Source organism: Lagopus muta, chromosome 3 (assembly GCF_023343835.1).
Source record: "Lagopus muta isolate bLagMut1 chromosome 3, bLagMut1 primary, whole genome shotgun sequence".
NCBI classification, from domain to species: domain Eukaryota; kingdom Metazoa; phylum Chordata; class Aves; order Galliformes; family Phasianidae; genus Lagopus; species Lagopus muta.
In genome coordinates this window covers 54,811,050-54,832,544 of record NC_064435.1, presented here as the reverse complement: position 1 = coordinate 54,832,544, position 21,495 = coordinate 54,811,050, and the positions used below count along the sequence as shown (strand labels likewise).

At 34.9% G+C, this 21,495-nt stretch overlaps 1 protein-coding gene across 1 annotated transcript in view; it reads right to left on the bottom strand.

The window, feature by feature from the left end:
• The window catches only part of DOK6 (docking protein 6), a 236,440-nt gene that overhangs the window by 73,038 nt on the left and 141,907 nt on the right, over positions 1-21,495 (bottom strand). Inside the window, exon 5 of the mRNA XM_048940757.1 lies at positions 18,891-19,080. Coding sequence (XP_048796714.1) covers positions 18,891-19,080 — 190 coding nt within the window. The remainder of the gene's footprint in view (positions 1-18,890; positions 19,081-21,495) is intronic.

The following is a 21,495-nucleotide window of genomic DNA, read 5'->3' as shown; positions in this document are numbered from 1 at the left end:
ACAGCTGATATGTAAATTCATTTCTTAGCAGTATGTAAAACTACAGAAAAATAACTAAAAAAAGGTAAATATCATTAAATAGATACTGTACAAACGTAATAAATAACTTTTATTATTATTAACTAATTAATAATTATATCTCTTAGTAGCTAATATATAATAAATAACTAGTACCTTTGTTTGGCATGTATAGTTTTTCATGTAAAAATACTTCAATTTTTGAATGAGAATGGATTGTGATTAGGTACTGCCCAGGAATCAGAGCAGTAAAAGCCAGCAATATCAAACAGGATGTAATTACTTTTGCATAGCCCGTATTCAGTGTGTGAAAGATGATTTCCTTTAAAGAGCAAAGCTGTTCATTTGGACTCTTCAAGGTGCAGATAAGAAGTTAGCTGGGTCTTACTTCCTGCATGCAAAGAATGTGTCAGTTGCCATGCATGGAACCAGACGTGCTACTGTCACAGGAATAGAATAAATTTTAAACGGCTTTTCTTTAAAGATGTGATGCTATGGATATTGTTCTGAAAAGAGCCAAACAGGATGCAGTATTTAACTCTGCACTGAGGCATTTATTTCTTGTGTTGCTACAGCTTTGATTTTTTAAGGAGTGGTAGAAACTAGCAATTTTGCCTTCAATTTAACTAGATTATCAGAGAAGATACACAAACACTGCCTCCCTTGTGGGTATCTCACTTTCATTCTTCCCTTGTTGTTATCTCAACTTGAGCTAAGCCTTTTTGACAGAAAATCTGTTTATTCTTTGTGCGCAAGGACGTTACACACAAACACAGACTTGCTAACCAGTAGAGCTCAGGGGAAATGAATACAAAGCTCCCTCGAGGTTCTAAAAGCATTGCTAATTCCAACTTTCAACACATGCTAGCTTACTTTCTCCCAGAGTTGCTCCTTCTTGGGAAAATAATAACTAAAAAAGCCCAACAAAACAAAGAAAGCAAATAAATTCTTTATGACAGGGGCACATTTAGACAAAAAAGCTCTATTAATACCTAGAAATAGTAATCACAAAAATCGTAAAATAAATTATGTAGATTTTTATAAAACCGTGATGTGAATTTTTACAAAACTGTGATGTGAAAGGATAGAAAACCAGAGGAAGAAGAAAGAAAATCTTGCTAAGAATTCAACTTACAATAATGCAGGCAAAAAAAAAATAGTGACACATCTGGGAGTAAATCAGTATGAGAAAATGATAACTACATACATAGAATATGTGTGGGATCCAGGAAAGGTCTATAAGTGAAATGGAGAGAAGGCAATTAATAGGAAATGCACAGAAAGTGTAACTTATTCAGAGACAGACATGGTTAGAAAGTCATAAAGATGGGATGAGGTCAGTGAAAGTAGGGAAATATCTTGTAAATATATGTGAAAGGCAAATGAAGACCACCAACACAAAGCACAGCAGCGATAAAAAGGGCAAAAGACAGAACAAGCAGACACAGAATCTCAAAATCTGCTGAGCTTGGCCTGTTGCTCACATCCTATGTGAATAGTGAGTTAGATTGCCTTGCATTGCTGTCAGCATTTCCAAATTTCATCAGAGTGTCGAACAGGGATACCCTGGCAATTTTATGATCTGAGGAGCAAATAATGAAAATCATTTGATATATGAGAGCATCTGCCTCATATATTTAGGCATCCTTCTAGATGATAGTTATTTACCGGGAAGAATATGAAACAAGAAAAAAGTAATTATGCATAATTTCTAATAATTGCTAGCTACAGACATTTGTTCCTCCGTAGCATTTATCGTCATGTTGTTGCAGTTCAGTCAAGACGGGTAACTTTCTGCTGCTCCTGCACATGAGGTTTATGAGGTAGGGCAATTTACAATGTTAAACTAGCGCTCTTTCATGTGGAATCTCCTTGAATTTGGCATTAGTTAATACAGAGGATGCGGATTACCACACTATGTAGTTCAGTAACTTGATCACACAGCTTAGCCCTGAAGATTTGTTCAAGGTCAGATCTTATATTTCTTGAGTCATCCTCAGCAATTTCAACTAGAAGAAATAAAAGCACCTGAATAGCTTTCCTAATAAGTCCTTTTATGGAAACATTTTGCAATTCTGAGAAGTTGGAATGAAAGGGAGTGATGATTTTCTCCCAGACAGCTGGCACTCCATCACTCAGAGGAATCCAGCAGTCCTCTAATATTTCCTACAGGACCATGATACTTTCTAAGTGATAGCTTTTTAAGAGATTACCTGCAGTCAAGGTAACAAAAAAATGTACGTGCTAAAATAATTTCTTCCCTAAATCGAATGATCACTTAAGGGGCATAATAAAATACAGGCTTTTTTTTTTTTTTTTTTTTTTTTTTTTTTTTCCTCATGGAAACTTATTTTTATTTGTTTTGTCAAATGGGAGAGATTTCAGTACAGTACTAGAGGTAATTATGTCTCTAGGGATCCTTTTTCTTCTCATTGCCTGGTCTGTCACTACAATTGGTGTCTCTGTGCTGCCCTTCATGATAGCACATTTGGACTAGTGGGGCATATATCACATTGTTAAAGCTTCAGGAAACTATCCCAGTCCTCCATGTCAGACTCCGTTCACTTATTGCTTAATGAAGGTACAAATAACAGGCCGCGTTTTTCTCTGGGCTATACAAAAAATTGTTCACTAGCACTGTAATTCCCTAACTCATTTCCATCAAGTTATTCCTATCCATAATAAGACACAGTGGCAAGAATTTGCATTTTCTTTCCAAGCTTTGGTTTTGATAATAAGCAGGATTCTGTTTTGGACTTGTTTCAGACCATCTTTATTTGAGTAGCTACAAAAATTCCTCACCTACTCTCATTAAAATGTTTTCAAATATTTTAATTACCTTGGTATATCAGAATAGAGTCATTAGCCAGTGAGAGATATCCTAGAGTCAAATATGCTGAATCCCAAATACGAACTTTAATCTACCTACAATGTTTTGTTTTGTTTTTTAACAAACTGCTAAATGTTTTAGATAAAATCACCTCACTCAGCATGGTTCAGCTATTATTTTTCCTGTCACTTATAAATGAAAGGGATATAGTTCCTGAGTGCTGGAACCTAGGATCATATTCAAATACAGTTATTTGTTACAGGATATCTGTCATCCTATTACTCCCCAGTGACAACAAGATCACCTTGCAACAGTATTACTTAGTTCTCTTCACCGCCTTAAGCAGCGCAGCACAGGTGAAACAGTGTTAATCTGCAGTAATAACATTGATTTTACCAAATACAAAAATGGTAGAGAGAAAACCCAAATGAAGTCATTACTGCTTAAAACAAATAAGAGCATAATAGCACTAGAACCCTGTGGCAGTGCATCACTACTTGCTATAATAGAGGCAATAAAACTTAGTGGCTCAGGATCTTTATTTTCTTCTTTTTCTTTTTTAGAGCCCTAAAGCCAAATCTTTATGTTTGGGACTATTTCTAGCCAGAGTCTTGCTGATGAAACCTTTTAAGGTGAGACTTGCTAGTGGCCAAAGTGTTTCTTTGGCACGGAATGTGCCAATGTGGCACAACTCCAAACTCATTCAATTCTCTCTCAGGAGTTTTGTAAGATGGATGCATCTACCAATTTACAGATGTTAGCAAAGAAATAGCCAAGGAACTAATTCTCATAGGTACAATAGTTTCTTTCATTTTTGAGGAACTAGGGGAGCTATGATATTGAACACTCTTGTTCATGTGCCAAAAATATTTGGAATAACTGATTATGCTCAATCTAAAAGTTCAGCCAAAAAGAATCAATAAAATATCACTTTGCATCTGCACACACCAATAAATATGATGTTAAATATTTAACGTGAGACCATGTTCCAAATGGTCTACAGAAGAATTTGTCCTATAATACCTCTAAATATTAAACATTATTTGAAACACTTTGTACCTACCATGATGAAAACAGACCTTGTGTTTGGATCATTACTTGGCTATTTATATTGACAGAAAGGATAGGACACGGGTATTTCCTATACTTTGATAAAAGTACAAGAATATATCCACTTAAGAGGAGTAAGGAAAATTTTTGGAGAGTTGAACTCTGGTAAGATTTTTGATGATTGAATAATATTAAGATAATAGAAGTAAAAAAATATTAATGAAGTAATACTGAGCTATGTTTATAAACACAGAACCTGAAGAAAGGCAGGGAAGAAAGCAAATTAGTTACAGTTAATGTTAATTACAGTTAATTACAATGTATACTAAAAACACAAGTTATTTAATTTGTAGAAAATTAATGCTGCATTCTCCCATTTCAAAAGTGAGGCACATAAACTGCAACAAGAACAAGGTTGGCCACTTCCTCCACATAACTAGCGATAGGACAAGAGGTAATGGCCTTAAGTTGCACCAGAGGAGTTTCAGGTTGGAAAAATGTAATGAGGAAAAATTTCTTCCCAGAATGAGTGGTTATGCATTGGAACAGGTTCCCAGGGAAATGGTGGAGTCTGTGTTCCTGCAGGTCTTCAAGCAAAAGGTAGATGTGGCACTGAGGTTACCACTGGTTATTAGGCATGGTGGGATAAGTCGACTAAATTATCTTAGTGGTATTTTCCAGTCTTAATGATTCTATGATTCTGTGACAGAGGGAACACACTGAGCACTCCATGCTGTTTGTTCTTTGAGAGAAAACGCTGCAGAACATTTCAAGTGGTTGCCCCCTCAGCTCTTTATAACACTGTCCTTAATGGATCTGACCACATAAAGCACTGATGGTCAGTGCTGAAACCTTCAATACACCAGGATTTTACTGTGATGGGGACTTAAGCACTGTTGTTTTCTTTTAATGTCACTCTGTTTGCAAGGCATGAGAGCTACAGCTTTGACCACTTTGGCCAAAGAGGAATTTTCAAAAGGTCATATGCAAATACCATGGGCATGCAGAGTTGTCTAGAGAAACTCGCCATGCTATGTACATCCACTGATGAGTAATTAACATATGCTAATGATATCCAAGGACTCATCAACACTAATCACAAAACTGGCAGGTTGTCATGTCCACTTTGGGAACAGCCTGGCACAGCAGCAAACCCTGGGACAGACTAAAGCACTAGGGATGAGATATGGGACAGGGATTTGCTAAAAAAATAATACAGCCAAAAATCCTAACTAAGATCACATTCCTGGTCTGAACTTTAGCTAGACATGCACGCAGAAACAAGTAGTGAAATAAGTTTCTTGTGGTAAACTGCATATGCAGTAGTAACATCAAAAAATAATTGCATGAAAAATATGCCATAAAACATTCACTGAACTTCCACCAATATCCTGTATGTGGTACTCCCTCTCATTTTCATTAACTTCCTTCTTTTACTTAAGCCAGGAGTAAGTGAAGTAGGCAGCTTTTACCTCGTCTCTCAATTGCAAATAGCAGCAATTCTATTTTGGATCAAACCCTCAATTTGCCTGGCATCTCTGAGACCAGTCTTGACGAGTTATATGATGATATCCTTCTGATGATGCTTCCAGCTGTTGGAAAACATACTGCTAGGATCTGTCTTTAGCCAGCTTGCTAAAATCAATTGCAGTGAGTCTTCAGGTAAGTAGCAGCTTCATAAGGACTTGAGATTCCTCAAAACATTTTTGTAGAATTTTCTTTCATTAAGGAAGAAACTCCTTTCAATTACTCAAGTAAGTGGGTAGAAAAAGTACTAATGAACGGAAGTGCAAAAAAAAACCAAAAAAACAAAAAAACAAAAACCAAAAAAACAAAGCAAAAAAGAGTGGCCTGCAAAATGAAATCATGGCAGAGAAACACAAAGATCAAATGATGCAGAAAAAAGAGGAATTCATACAAAAGGATGAAAAAGAACCAGAAAGCAGGAGTTTGTAATAGTCTGTAATTAGACACTTAGAGAGACTGCAGGCATATTTTCCAAGAATTATATTTTTTCCAAAACTCTGTTGGGTGTAATGGCTATCCATTTTTTGATGTTTTGTTAAATGAATATTTCTACCTCTGATTAACAGCAAACAGTTTCATTAAGTTCTCTTAGCTGAATATATACCATGGGTCCTATGTGGAACCACTGATACTGTACTAAATAATACGTTTTATGCTGGTTTTAGTGATGATTTTGCTTAAAATAAAATGGTGTAATGTCATACAAAGTATATGAATGACAAGAATTGGCCATTTTGAGCATGTGCCATTTTCTATTCTTTGCAAATACTTCTTCAAATTGGCTTTCTGCATAGCATGAGATGCCACTAATTGACAAGAGATGCTCTTTGACAAGTCCACCAGCAGAAGGAAAACACAAATAATTCAAAACAAATTTGGAACAGTAGAATCTAAAAGCATGAAATCCATCTTCTCTAATGCATAAGCTTTTTAAATTCAGAGTACTTGCTGTCTTCCCAGAAAACTTGGGGCATTGTTAGAAAGCTCTGAAAAAAAAGCAATCTGCCTTTGCTGCAGAAAAAAAACAACCAACCAACCAAACAAACAAAAAAAACCACCAAAAAGCCACTAACAAGATACTTTTACACTTGAGCTTACTTGTCTATGTTCAATATTTCATTAGTTGGGTTTCTACTGTTTTACACTGCTTTAGCAATATTTTTATGAGAACTTTATAACATCCATGGAACTGCTCTGTATACTGTACTGCATCAATTCCTCCTGTTCATGATTCTGTATGCCAAGTTTAAAAAAATCCATGAGCAATAGATGCAAGGTCTACTGGATTCATTAAACATTTGTATATATAGCTATCCAAAAAAGTAACACCATAGGTGGCAGAATGCAAAGGGTACAAGACTCTTATGGGAAAAATCAACTATAATGGGTACTTCTGGTTTCTTATGTGACCAGTCCTTCCTTAGATATTTATGCACAATAGATTGAGCAAGTTTAGGGTTATGTCAAGTATGCCATAAAACCCATTTTGAGTATCCCAGTCAACATCCAAGTTTTTTGAAGTATTTCCCTATTTTCTCACTCAGGAGCATTCATATTATAGACATCCTTTATATCTCAGAGCATTATTCTCAAGACAAATGCTAATATACATTTCTATTTCTGTGTGTTACTATTTCTGCTCTAATTTCTCTGACGGCCCTTTTTACCAGCTATTTGACACTACTTTCACATGCACTGAACACTTTTTTTCTTGGCTGCCCTCCATTTCATCTGCACTTCTAAGGCTGAGAGCTAATCATGCTCCTTTTTCTTTTTCTTTTTCTTTTTCTTTTTCTTTTTCTTTTTCTTTTTCTTTTTCTTTTTCTTTTTTTCTCTTGGAGAGAGAAATCAGTGTAACACAGCTTAAGCAAGCCTAATATAAAAGACAAACTACCTGTGAAATAAAGAAATTAAGATGGTCAGCATTTGCCAGTGACAAGCACTTATCCCAACCAAACTCTTTTTGCTACTTTTTGCTCAGATCTTCCACAGTTTTTGAAAAGATGTTATTCCTAAAACTCTAAACATATTCCAAAAGCTGTTACAGTGCTTCATAAAAAAAAACAAACATCTACCCTTACTAAAAAACTCCCTCCCTGTTTCTGTACTACCAGCTCAAGTATGTCATGAGCATATCCTCATCCTCTCATTCCATACACTTAGCCCATTCTGTTCTCCCATACAAAACCTTCCTACTGATTTTCATCAATCTCTTGAAGTTCTACTAGCCTTAGCTGGCTACTCCACTTGCTGTCCAATGTGCGTGCAAAATACCTTTGGCACATTTATGCCATGGTTCACTACAGACCACTGCTGGTTTGGATCGCTGCTCTCACCCTTTATTCTCTGGCTTTTTATTCTCTGGTGGCAGTGTCAGTTCTCTGAGATAAGTAAGCTACCAGAAAGACAGATCATCTGACCTGTTTTCATTAAATAAAGGTTAGGCACTCTCGATCATCATCTGAAAGAACATTGAGGCTTTCTACTGAATCATCATCTAAACTGCCCTTCAATTCTTTCTCTGACAGTAAATGATAGTTAAGGTCAGAGGATTTCAGTTTTTTCTTTTTTCTTTTTTTCTTTTCTTTTTGAGTTTTAAAAATTCTGCATATTATTAAATGCACTTTTATTTACTTTGTAAGTCAACTTCCATGATTTTTCAAGTATAATAGCACACAGCTAAGGAAATAAAGGTCTCTTTTGCTATTCCCAAGACATTGTTGTTTTCAAAATCAGGTATCATTTAAAATATTTTGAAGGAGGAATATTTTCCAAGTTGGACAGAGAATTAATATTTATATAAACATATATCCATCTTTAAAATGTATTAATATGCATTGTTGCACTGACTCAAGAAAGCCATTCGAGAGCAATGTTATATTTGACTTTTTGGCCACTGACAGGATAATCAAGTAGATGAGGCAGCTCGGTGAGTTATAGCACTGTACTGAATTTTCTTCCAAAAAGTCAGGAAGATCAAATGATGTCTGGAACTGCTGAAACTGAGGGATTCCATTAGATTCTGCCTTTCCTTCCCCTCTCTCTAATAAGACGGAAGCATTTTAGAGAATGTGTGACAAGTGACTACTCATAGTGGAAATAAATCACACACCATCATGCTATTACTCAGAGCACAGAATTATTAATAGTGCAATAATAGCAATAACTTACAGTGATAGTGAAGAAGTACTATTAGGAGGGACACAGTATCTAATAGCATTTCCACTAAGAGGGACTAAGGGACAAAATTTCCTTTGGTACTTTATTTATAAGAGGAAGATTAAAGGAGCCCTTGCGACCAGTCAAGCCCACCTCAAGAATAGCCTTGCTTTTCTAGAATGCTACCGAGCGGACACTGTGTGTAAAGTGCTCTCCATCTCCTTTATGTGACAGTATTTTAAGTGTTCTTTAGTTAATTTAAATCAGAACGAGAGGACACTTAGCTGCTGTGAAAGACTTGAGGGGGGCAGAATGTATGATAATTCTGGGAGAGCTGTGACATGGTTTTCAATTATCAGCTCCTTTTTCTCCTTAGCATATTGCTTTGCGAAAACATTAACTGGATTTAGCAGACATACTTGTACTCCACCAGAGCACTATCTTAAAAATAAAAGAAATTATCCACAAATGTTCAATTAGACAATTCATCCAGGCATTCCTAATTACATATATACAGCCATTTGCCAGAGAATTTACAGTGGGGAAGAATGCATGTCATAGAATTGTGGTATCACAGAATCATAGGGGTTGGAAGGCACCTCCAGACATCATCGAGTCTGACCCCATATCACATTATTTTATAAGTATCATACGTCTCTAAAAATTGTTTTTTTTTCTATTTGAATTTGTCTTGGTAGCAAATGCTTGCAAAATGCAACTTGGATTTCAATAAGAATTCAGACGCTGAGAAGAGATGAAAAACCTGTATCAGTTTTCTTGAAGTCTTTAACCAATCCTAAGTGTTCTCTGCTTTGTGTAAATATATAATTTAAAAAATTTTGCACAAAAAAAAAGCAAATAAAAGCTAATTCCCCATCAATTTACTTTTAATATTACCATCGTGATTTTTTTTTAATTATAGCCTCTCACAGTGGAAAAGACTTTGTTTTTCTAATTGATGACATAATTAATGGAATTAATCATTAATTAATGAAATTAATGGAAATGCAGAAACAATAATTTAATGAAACTGATCATTACTTTAATGATCATTGATTGATTTTTTAAATGAGACTTGAAATAAATACAGCAGTAGAAAATAACTAGTCAGTAACCTCCACAAATGCATATTACAAGACAGTTCCAAGTGCAGATATTACACACATATGCAAATGTATGTAAGCAATATGAATGCACATAAAGCTCTGTTGATAACTCAATGAAAAACCAGATTTCAATGACAGATGAAATGAACACACAGGGAAATTTCTGCTGTCACACTCTTTCTGTATCCAGAACAAAGAGGTACTTCTGGAACTGCTGCACTTTTGTGAAAGACAGCATGAGACAAAGCCACTCCAATATCCCCTTTTCGAAGCAAAGAAGCCAGTGGGCGCCCTGCAGAAGTGCTACAACGTAGTAAACAGTAAGATGCCAATATGTATTTCACCAGTTAACATCTTATTTGTGAGAACAATGAATTAACGCAATCAGAAAGAACAGGGGTAACTAGGCAGACAATAACAAACCTTCCAAGACTACCCTCTAAAGCAGGTTTCTCAGCTCTTGAGTTGTTGTTCTGCTACACAAATCTTGATTCTACCAAGATCAAATCCCAAGACTGAGGGTAAAACAAAAAAAAATTTAGTACAGTTTTTCATGTGACACACAAGAGACAATTGTTCAGACATCCAAATAACCCTTAAAACAAATCTATGTGCCACCTGAAGCCCAGGAACCACAGTTCCTCACAACAGATGAAGCCCACAACTGTTTAGAAACACACCCCTCTATGCTTCTGCAGTGCTGTGTGTGTGCAAGTGCAAGCAAACAGGTTCCTATATATTCATGAGCAAGGCTCTTCTGTTGTGCAAATCTCGCTCTTTGCATATTGATTACTTCCCTCTATGTTTGTACAGTGCACAGCACAGAGAGGACATTTCAAATCTCCTCAGTCATGGTTCTACATTCACAACTTTGGAGATAAGGATTTACTTGTGCTTAGTATTTGTGCTGGCTAGATGGTCTCTGCACTCTGAAGTGTGGCATTCTGAGCTTCCCTGTGTTAGTACTGAACACTCTCCTGCTGTCTATACAGATAATTAGGTGCCTAGTTTTGGCAGTTTTAATCAGCTTCTGCAAATTGGTTTAGTTTGGAACGGAAGTGCAACACTGTTTAAGAGCTAAAATAGAAATTCTGGTTCTTACTGTAAATGGTATCTATATGAAAATAAAAATGGTTAAGAAATGTGTTAGCATTCTGTAGAGATGTGTGCTAGAGTTTTGCTGGTTGCTTTTTTTTTTAACTGGTGGCACTTTTCTTTTTTGGAAATTGTTATATGTTTCACATTTGTGATGCATAAGTCGTCCTGTATTTTGAGGTAGAAAGTTGAAGGTTGTTACAATTTCTGCAGAGAAAAAGACCTGGTGCTGGGGAATCTGCAGTTGTTCAGAACCGCTGTATGAGATTAATTTTAGCCCACTGTGGAATTCAAAGGTTAAAATGTGGAGCAGAAATAATAATTGAGTCCTAATATGATTAAGAATGTATGAATTATTGTGTCTGTTTCTTTCTGCTCATATATTGCACAGGAATAACTTCATTAGTCATATTCAGCATCAGGAATACTAATGCAAAAATACATGCCTGCAGCCAAGCAATACGTGTGAAAAAGCAACAACTGCAAAATGGTAAATACATAGGTTGCTTCAAAAGTAGTGCTTCCTATTTATTTCCATGGAAACTGCAACAGATACAAAGAGCACAAAAGCATCTGATAGAGCAAATTCTCAGGTACGAAACACTATTTTTTTCAACACAGTCAACACCATTAGCCATGAACAAGAACCTCCATGCCACACTTGTATAAATCTGCACCAGAGGAGGTGATCCTCTGTCACCATCACCACTGATGAAATGCACAACCCACTGCCTCACTGTACTCACACCCACTGGTTGGTCTCCATAAATGTTCAGCAAGTGTCAATGGGCTTCGGTGGGTGCCATTTTTATCACATGGAGGAATTCAGTGACATACCCTTGTTTCATGTCAACAAAATTTAGCGGTTTATTGGTGGGAAGATTCAACCTCTAATGCCTTACTACAACAACCCAACACTGATGTGGCTTAATATAATAAAATAGGAGATGTTACTCTCAGAGCAAGTCCTAATATCAAATCCTCTGAGCTCAAGTATGGATGTAAAGTCATCAGAAAGCAAAATGAGGCATACTCAAAATATTTTAGAACAAGACCTACTTTGATATTGCCATGCAAACATGTTACAAAGGAGAACGGAAATGATATGCTTCAGTTTGAGGACATAGTCCCTGTTACCTCACAATCATAAAAATAAATGTAACATGCTATCTTCTAGTATATTAAGCAAATACAATACAGTTATTAGTGATTTCATTAATAGCTTTGTAATGTTTAGATCACCCAATGATATGGGATTTAAATTGATCAGCTGAAAAAAAGAAACCCACACTGGGCCTGCCTGGTTGGAAAATACCACAGAAATACCTTCTGTTTTCAGTTGCACATCTTTTATGTTTGTTAGACAAACTGCAGATGACCATACATTCCACTTGGTCCAAATTCATCAGAAATTAATTAACGATGTTTTCATTCCTATAGGTTTAGTATGTATATATCTTTCCATTCAAATGCTATACAATTTCTCCTGTGGACCTTATAGCTGTAGGAGTCAATGACTTTTCAATCTGTTTGCAAAGACTCAACAAAGATAACTATATTATGTAAATACATTGTGTTTTTGACATTGCTTTTTTCTCATAGAAATTAGAGCTCTTATGGCAAAGTCCAATCTCTCAGGCATTCTTTATGGGTTTTAGCATTCTTTAGCATGGGTTTTGTAGGTGTGTGTACAAATATAGTGGTTGAATTTTTATAACAGGGACAAAAGAAAAACAGAATACTTTTGAACAGAAATTTAGAATTAAAAAGCTACTACATAATCCCTACTTCTGTTTGCCAAATTTGGTTATATTGTAGAGAATTTTACTGTATGAATTTTGGTGAATCACACTCTTCCTACCATCATTAAATCATTGTGAGAGAAGACTTGGCGAAGGGAAAATGCAATGAGCACTTTATAAATTGGTTATAATAAGCTATATGAATTTTCTTTTTTTTCTTCTTTTTTTTTTCTTTTTTTTCTCCCCCAGGCAAAAGAGCTCTCAGATTAGGTACAATGATCAAAACCAGAATAAAAGTCATGTAGATAAGTTAAACACACAGCTCCTTTTAAAATAAAGTTTAAATGAATCAGATTTAACGCAGAACTTATTCCAGGTCAGGAATTTGGCAGAAGGAAACTAGGAGTTGGAGTTAAGTTGCAATGGACAAAAAAAAAAAGTAGGAATGGAACTACAGTTACAATGTATTAGAATGTAACCTTGGCATTACAAAACACTAGGAACTAATTGAATCTTGTCAGTGGAGGTATTGTCTCTTATCCTAAAATTAGAGCTACATAATTAATAAACAAACAAACAAGGAATATTAATATTAAATATTAAATCACATAATATAATTATTAAATATTAAATATTTCTTGGTTTTAAAATATATTTTGCATATATTTCATATATATATATATATGTTATATATATTATTATATATATTATTTCTTTCCAGACTTCAGTGATAAATGCCACTTAGGGGGTGAATATGAGAAGAAGAGGAACATGCAGTGTGAAAACACAGATAAAAACATATAAAGTTCACATGGTGGATAAATAATGCTTTTTAAAAAATATTAAAAGGTGTAATAGAAGATATCTAATAATAAAAAAGTGGAGGTTACTGAGAACTCACAGAGAATGCTTATGTGAAACTACAAATCTACTTACTGCATCTGCACACAAGCATTCACTCAGATTGCTTTTAATCCCGAGCAAATTTAGAAATTCTGGTATGCATTTGAACATATGATAAGCTTATTTCACAATTTAGACATTACATCAGCAATCAGGAATGGAATATTTTTCTACAGGATGTGTGGACTTGAGCTGGTGCATTTATATACCAGCAGGTTGAATCCCCAGAAAAACTACTTCATGAGGTGCACGTACAAGGGACCTCTCCCCACTTAGAAGGTATTTCCCACATTTGAAGGGTTAAGTGACTAATACTTTCCACATTAATACCAAAAATCACCACAGAGGACTGACAGACCAAATGAAAGACTTCAGTCAGCTGTATTGCCTGAAGCAAACATTGAACTTTCTGCTTCAGATAACCCTAGCATCTGTGTATCTACTGCTCAGAAAATGAGTATGTCAGTCTTCAGTTGTATACATAGAAAAAAAAAGTATCTGAGAAAGCCTCACACAACCAATCACTCTGTCATGTTTGAGCTTAATATTTTCTTAACGAAAGAAATGGATTTCAGATCTTGGAAGTGTCAAGGAATACCACATTTCATTATTTTTTCTCTGATGAATAATAAACGCAATCAGAGTAAAATAAAGAAGGAATAGTTTAATGTGGCTTAATACCACATTATTCACACCATGTTCTTCAAATGCATGGAATAAACAAACTTGGAAATAGACGAGATCATTTGAATTTCAACATCTTGTATACAAAATAAAAGAAAGTAAATTTCAGAAAAAAAGGAGTGTGTCGTGGATTCACAGCTATCTCTATTCTTCCCAAAACTCCAGGAGCATAATTACTGCCTCCACCTTTCTGCTTAGCTGGAAACTGAAGGTATCTGACAAAGTTTGGTTTGGGCATCTACAAAAAATTACCTTACTGCAATTTCTCACTGTACATAAATTGATATCAGCATGACTTTGGCTTGTTTTTCAGATACCTCAGAGCAGCATTTAATAATGTAACAGTCTGGACAAGACTGTTTCCAAATATACTTAGAAAATGCTGCGTAATGTAAATGGCAGAATTGCAGGAAAAACAAACAATCAAAAACAAACAAACAAACAAACAAAAAACATTTCAAGAAGAACAAAGTGTCCAAATACGTTTACTTTTCCTCACCCTTGCTTTTTCAGAGATTAAATTTTAAACATTTTTTATGGCCTTAAGATTGTTTGGTTTACACTGGAGAAATAAAATGAATATTGAAACTTTGGCACTGAAAATAGTGACTTCTCCCTGATCTGGTACCTGAGATAATTTATCTGAGCCTATTCTTCTACTTTTTTTGGCATGCTTCTTAGATTGCACAAAATTAATTATTCCAGAGCATACTTGTAGTATCTTCTTCTAGACAGTAAAGTAGGCACTTCCCTACGGAACGTGTTTTCCATTTCAGGGCCTTAAAATCAGCATTAGCCACACATTAACACCCATGTGGAGAAGTAATTCCACAGATTCCAAGAGAAATGAACATGTTTGCATAGATCAACCATATTCTTAATTACAGTATTTCCAACACATTCATTATCCAAAATAACAATAATGAGGTGCCTGAACAAATTACCTGGGTATGAACATTAAGGAAAACTTGTTGACTTACTGATGATTCAACAATAAAACCAGCCAAGCCTATCTGAATCTAGTTTGGTGTTTTTTCCAAAAGCCTGGCTTTTGGAAAAGTATTGTAAATGTTCCAAATTATTGAATTCTCATCACTATGTTAGAGGAACAGTATCAATCAGTACAAAGCCATTGCTATGCCCAAGAGAAGTGAATTAATATTTTTTGTTTGATGGATTGATTGTATGGGAATACCTTTGTCAGGTTGTCTTAGTTTCAGCTGGAATTGAATTGTTTTCTTCAGAGTGTCTGCTATGATGCTATGTTTTGGTTTAGGAGAAAAACAATGTTGATAATACAGCATTTTTACAGTTGTGTTTATAGTTGCTGCTCAGCAGTGCTGTACAGGGCCAAAGCCATTCCCAACTAAGGGTCCAAGGAGCTGAGGGGGAACAGAATTAGGACAGCTGACTTAAACTGGCCAAAGGGGTATTTCATTCCATATAACATCAAATTGAAACAGTGGGGGTGGGATTTCATCTATCTCTCTTCTGCTTCTCGTGGTCTAGCCAGGCATTGGTCAGGGGATGATGAGCAGTGCTTGTGCATCACTTATTATATACATTCATAGATACATATACATATACAATCATAACTATTTTTCTTTTCCTATTCTTTATCTTAGTCAAAAGTTTCATTTCAATCCATGAGTTCTACTTTATTCTCTTGGATTCTCTCCCCCATCCAACTGGGAAGGTGGGGAGTGACCAAACGATTGTGTGGTGCTTAGCCTCTTGCTGGGTTAAACCACAACAAAGGTACTTCAAACTATGACAATCTCAGCATTCTGCATCAAACTAAGCCATATGAAACTGTGCTTTCCCCTCATCCCGAATAAGGAAGAATACAAATCAACTAAATTGGTTTGCAAGGAATATTTTCTTTTTGTGATGCAATGAGAGTAAGAATGGGTCTAACTTCAAAGCTAGTGCAAAGTTACTTATTCACAAACTCAAATTGAGTGGAAAAATCAGCAGAAAAAAAAAATCTGTGTTCACTCCTCCAATGATTTAGACATCTTCTCAGTTGTGTATCTATTAGATTATGTTAGACAAATGAATAGCTTAGTTTTATATATCTGAGTCCATATTAAATTTAAACGAAAGGCAATATGATTATTATAAATAAATTTGTTTGAAAGCTTCAGTTTGATCCCTTTTTTATCACAGTATCTTTTTTTTTTTTTTTTTTTTTTTTGTGAATATGTCCACTTATTTTAAGTTGAGGGATTCACTTTGTGAAATAAAGTAATATGGATAGATAATAAATATATATAAAACTGACCTCTTAACATTCATACAAATTAACTGCATTGACATATAGCTGCTATATGGTCAATAAATAATAAGATCCTGTTTCAAAATATTTTCTTGAAAACAATTGTTTCTATTAATATTTAAGCCTTTGGCAAAAAATACAGCAACAACACGTATACCACTTTTACTATGTAACATTCTCATAAAACATGGATGAGCACTTCAGTTTCGATAAGACAGCATGCATAGGTATTTACTGCATTAAGGTACTAGAAGATCAAGGAACAAAGATAAAACCATGTTCAGAAAGATAAGAAAGATGCTGAATAAAACATAAAAGCCCGCAAAAATAAACAGATTTTTAAAAAGAGCATTAGTATTGCCCTATATAGTTTTCAGATGTTACTGAAAATACTGATTTTTCTCTCATTCAATTTTTTACCTCCAAATTTTTATCCTAATTTTATCTAGTCTTAATGCATTTCCAAATCAGACATATAAAAAAGCACTCCCAAGCAAGCAAACAGGAGGAATCAGATCAAAGACAATAAAGCATGACAGATAAACGCAGCGCTAGCTCATAATCATAAACATAAGAAAACAATCTACTTTCATCTGTTTGCATGGTCTATGAATGTAGGGAATGATGATACTAGTACTCAGATACTAGTATGAAATTAAAGTACTGTAGGAGGCTTGAAAAAAGCAGAGATAAAACTCCCATTTTACCTGAATATATACAGCTACTATATATACTTTGTAAGGAGTGATGTACCATAGAAATAGAGCAATACAGAAAGTAACAATTCTGCAAAAAGAGAGATTTCAGTATGATATAAAATGATGTTTTTTCGTAATGAAAACACTGCAGAAAAAGCATGCCCACTTTCTGAGAGATAAATAACAAATCTACTTCAAGTGATTAATTTGAATTAGTTTTTGCACCTTAATTTTTAGTTAATGACAATTCTCATTTTCAAGTAGAGTTTCCTCCAGAATCAATTAAAAAGAGTGCATCTTCTCAAGAGAGATGTATTATATGATATAAACAAACACATCAATCAAAATCCTTTTAAAGCAAAAGTTACCCTTTCTTCCTTAACAGAATGCATACTTGGAAATATAAATTACATTAAAGAGTCAGATAAATGGGATATTCACAAAGAATAGGGTAAAGCTAAATCCTTTATTTTCCTTATTTTTCCTTCTCCTTATGAGTATGGTATGTTTTAGGCATTGTTTTTGGCACTTCGTTCACTTTCTGGTGTTGAACAGCATGCCACTTGAGACAGTTTAAGGCCTGAGTGAAGGAATAATATAGCAAATTACTCTTGCTAAAATCGTACACTTGAATGAGCCCCATGGCTAAATCATCAAAATTGAACTGAAGTATGGCTCAGTCTTTGCCGATTTTTGGAAAAACATTATAAATAAAAAAAGGAATTATGTCTTCATGATTGATAATGGTGAATTTACTGCAGAAAAGTAGCAGGGCACTAAAATTCTCTGGTAATCAATCTGGATAAACAAACTTACAAGTTGAGTAATAAATCATCAATAAGAAACAGTGGAGGAATTTTGCTTTCTACCTCGTTAGGCTGTAAGTTCTAATTCATCTGTCTTTTTGTTTGCGATCATGAACTGTACTTTTGAAAATATTTGATATTTGTGAACATTATGATATTTAATAATTACACACTGAAATGTGTATAAAGTTTTTAACAAGGCAGTGCTAAACAAATAGTATAGAAACAGTTGTGATTCCATAGGTTGCTCCAGCTAATTCAAGCTTCAGTATAAAACAAACTTTAAAAAGTCTAGAACCTCAAAAAGAAAGACTAATCATGAAGGACAGAAATAAACCCGGAATGTATCAAAAAGAAAAGGTAGTGAAGTGAACTGAAAATGAAGGCTTGAAATGCATTAAAAAAAGATAGGAAAGGGAAGCAAAACAGAGCTGCATGGATATTTAAAACTGATCTGAGAATAGAAATGACAATGAGGATTAAAGAAATGCAGACAGGAAAATAGAGCTAGCCTTTTTATGGGCTCACAATGTTCTCTGTACTCTTGCTTGCAATTATACACCAGGGTGGCAATCAGTCATCAGGAACATCCAAAAAACGGTATCTACTGTGATGAAAGATATTTCCCTGTATGATGAGCTTTTTCCACAATCCAGAAGTCATTTCTTTTACACCAACAGAATTCAAATATATATCACACTAGTGTATAAGCATAGTGAGACCTATAAAACTTAAAGATGACAGTTCAATGGCAGTTAAATAAAAATCAGAGGAAGGGGATGTGACAAGCAGGAAAGTTTAAGCTCATTTTAAATATGAGATATATTAATGTTTATTTCAAACACTGGTCTGAATATATTGAAGAGTAATATTCAACAAATGGAAGTCTATGGAGAAGCCATGTCTTCCTTACTCTAAGATGAGAGGCAAATCTAAGTGAGACTGAATCTCAAAAATAATTTACCTCTTCTTGCTGTTTCCCCTTAGCTCTTACCTTCCAGATTCAAACGTGAACCATGTTGAGTCCCGTCCATATCTCCTCAAAGAACTCAGAGGCCACATGACCAGCTTGACCTTGGCATTGTGGATGTCCCAGAGATAGATGTTTTCATGTGTGATCTGCATTGTACATTCCCCATAGATATCTAAATTTGGTGTAGGCATAAGATATACATTGAATCGCTCTGAAAAACAAAAGCAGAATAAGGCATAGCCACTTTATAATTTCTTCTTTTTTTTTTTTTTCAATAAAATAAAGTCTAGCTACTGAAGTTTTAGAAATGAAGGTCAAATTTCTAGCCTGTGAACAGTGATGAGGATTCTCTGATGCCCAAGAAGCACTGTCACGTGCATGAGAAGGATAAGAGGGGAATCATCGTTTCATTTTCAGTATAACTATTACAACACACTGAAACATCTTTCACAGATGATCATCATATACCCCCAGCAACATAGCTGTAATCGTTATCCAAGGTTCACGTAAGGTCCAACAAATCAAAATTTGCTATTACCTAGAATAGAGACTCTATGAAAGAACAGAACTACAGACTGAAGCCTGTTAATAACTACTTTCTTTGTGTTTAGTTTCTGTTTATTTGCCAGATTCAATACAATTCATAGTATTCTTAATAATTTGTTGCCATCTTGAAAGATCTTGAATACATTATTATGGCATTGATGCCAATTGCTATCAGCTGCCCTTCTACTTTGCAGTGCACTCATTGCAATAAAAAGTCAAGAGCATGAACAATTTTCTAAAGTGCCTGAATTGCATGTGAATTAATAAGCAAATGAACAACTATCATAACAGGAAAAAAAAAAAAAAGAAAAAAAAAAAGGGTAAACCACAATAATAGCAAGAGAATTTTAAATAAAAATCTAATTTGTTTTGAAGAAAGCTAATATTTCTATGGTTTAGCCCTACAAAGAGATGAAAGCAGTTAAATTTCAGGTTGTACATTTGCAAGTGCTGGAGTCTTTTTTAACTCTAAAGATGCCAAAATCTTAGGGCTCAGTAGCATAGAATGGGAGAGAGCAGATGTTTCACAACTTCTTCTAGCAATGTCCTTTCATCTTTGAAACAGGTTAGAAATGCAGAATGTCAGTGGTGTTACACTGAAAGATGTTGACGAAAAAAGTAAAAGCATGAAATCTTGTACAAATAGGACTAGAAAAATGCTCTTTAAAGGGACACCTGTTAGAAAATCTCTCTCTTGCTACTTAATAAATGAATGGCAGTTTGGTTACAGAATATTTTCAACTCACTATCTACATAGAATTTTCTTGTGTTTAATTTTTAAGAGTACGATGGAATTTAAAGTAATCAAAATAGGTATAAAGTGAAAAAATTACAAAAGGCAAAATCAGATGCTGCTTCCAGTTTGTCAATACCTCCAAAATTATTTCTCCATTTTTACAGTGTTTGCTATATGTACTTTTCTGTAAAATCAGTGAAAATGCACCAAATAGTTGAGATAATATAAAATATATTGAAGGTGAATGAGTATGGGCATATCAATAAAGCTACAAAAGTTTGGCTGAAAAATTAATAGAACTGCTGACTGGGCACTTAGATTTGCTGTCCTGCATTGCTATAAGCAAACAGGCCATTCTCAATGTAATTGTGTTCCAGCTAATTTAATTTTCTCCCATCGATGACTCCCATATTGATTCATTCCATCTCATAGCCATTCACCCTCTTCTTCCGGACTCACGTTCCCATTAATCACATTAATGGGTCTTAGCCCTATAAGTCGTATTTTATGAATAAGGTATCAAGTGAAAAATTTCTAATGTTTTGCACAAGTCTTCTGATACAGAGTAAAAACACATTAGTACATGCTGTTGAAATTGCTACAAAGAACTTTCCCTAACTCTCAGAAGAAGGTATTGAGCATGGGTTGAATCTAACATCTGCTGAATGAAAAACCCTCACACAGAATTGAGAGCCAGTGACTGCAATGGGAAGGGAATGGTGGAAAATCAGATCACTCAATTTATTATGAAATTATATATTTGCCCTTTTTCAGCATTTAAATGCTGCTGTGGTACACCACACAAAATTGTCTACGAGATATAGAAATGTGCTTTTGTCATATATTAGACTCCAGTTTTGCACTACCACACTGTTGCTTCCTGTTCCTTCCCTGTTTGAAAGATAGGTATGACTGGTGTATCAGCTGATTCACTCCACCTTTCCTTTACATCAATTGAAATCACACAGTGCGTGGGTGAGAATGGCACTATTATATGAGGTGAAATCTTTCCCTTAACATCACTGATAGAATGCCTGAGACAGAAGAGAAAATGGAAAGGTACAATTACTTTCTGAAGTAGACATTATACAATCGTGTTGAAGACATCGAATATTTCAAGCTCCTTTAGAAGCCACCAGAACTCTCACAAAATGCTGTACTGCTCTGAAGTGTAAGAGGATATTGCATGAAGGGCATTGAGGACATATAATATCCTCAAACTGTCAAGAGACATTTGTTGACTTTGCAGTGGAGGTCAGTGTCTGAGGTGAGGTGTCATGGATTAAAGAAAGTCTGGCTGATTGAACTGAACATGAGCTTCAGGGCAAAATGTAGGACCATTGG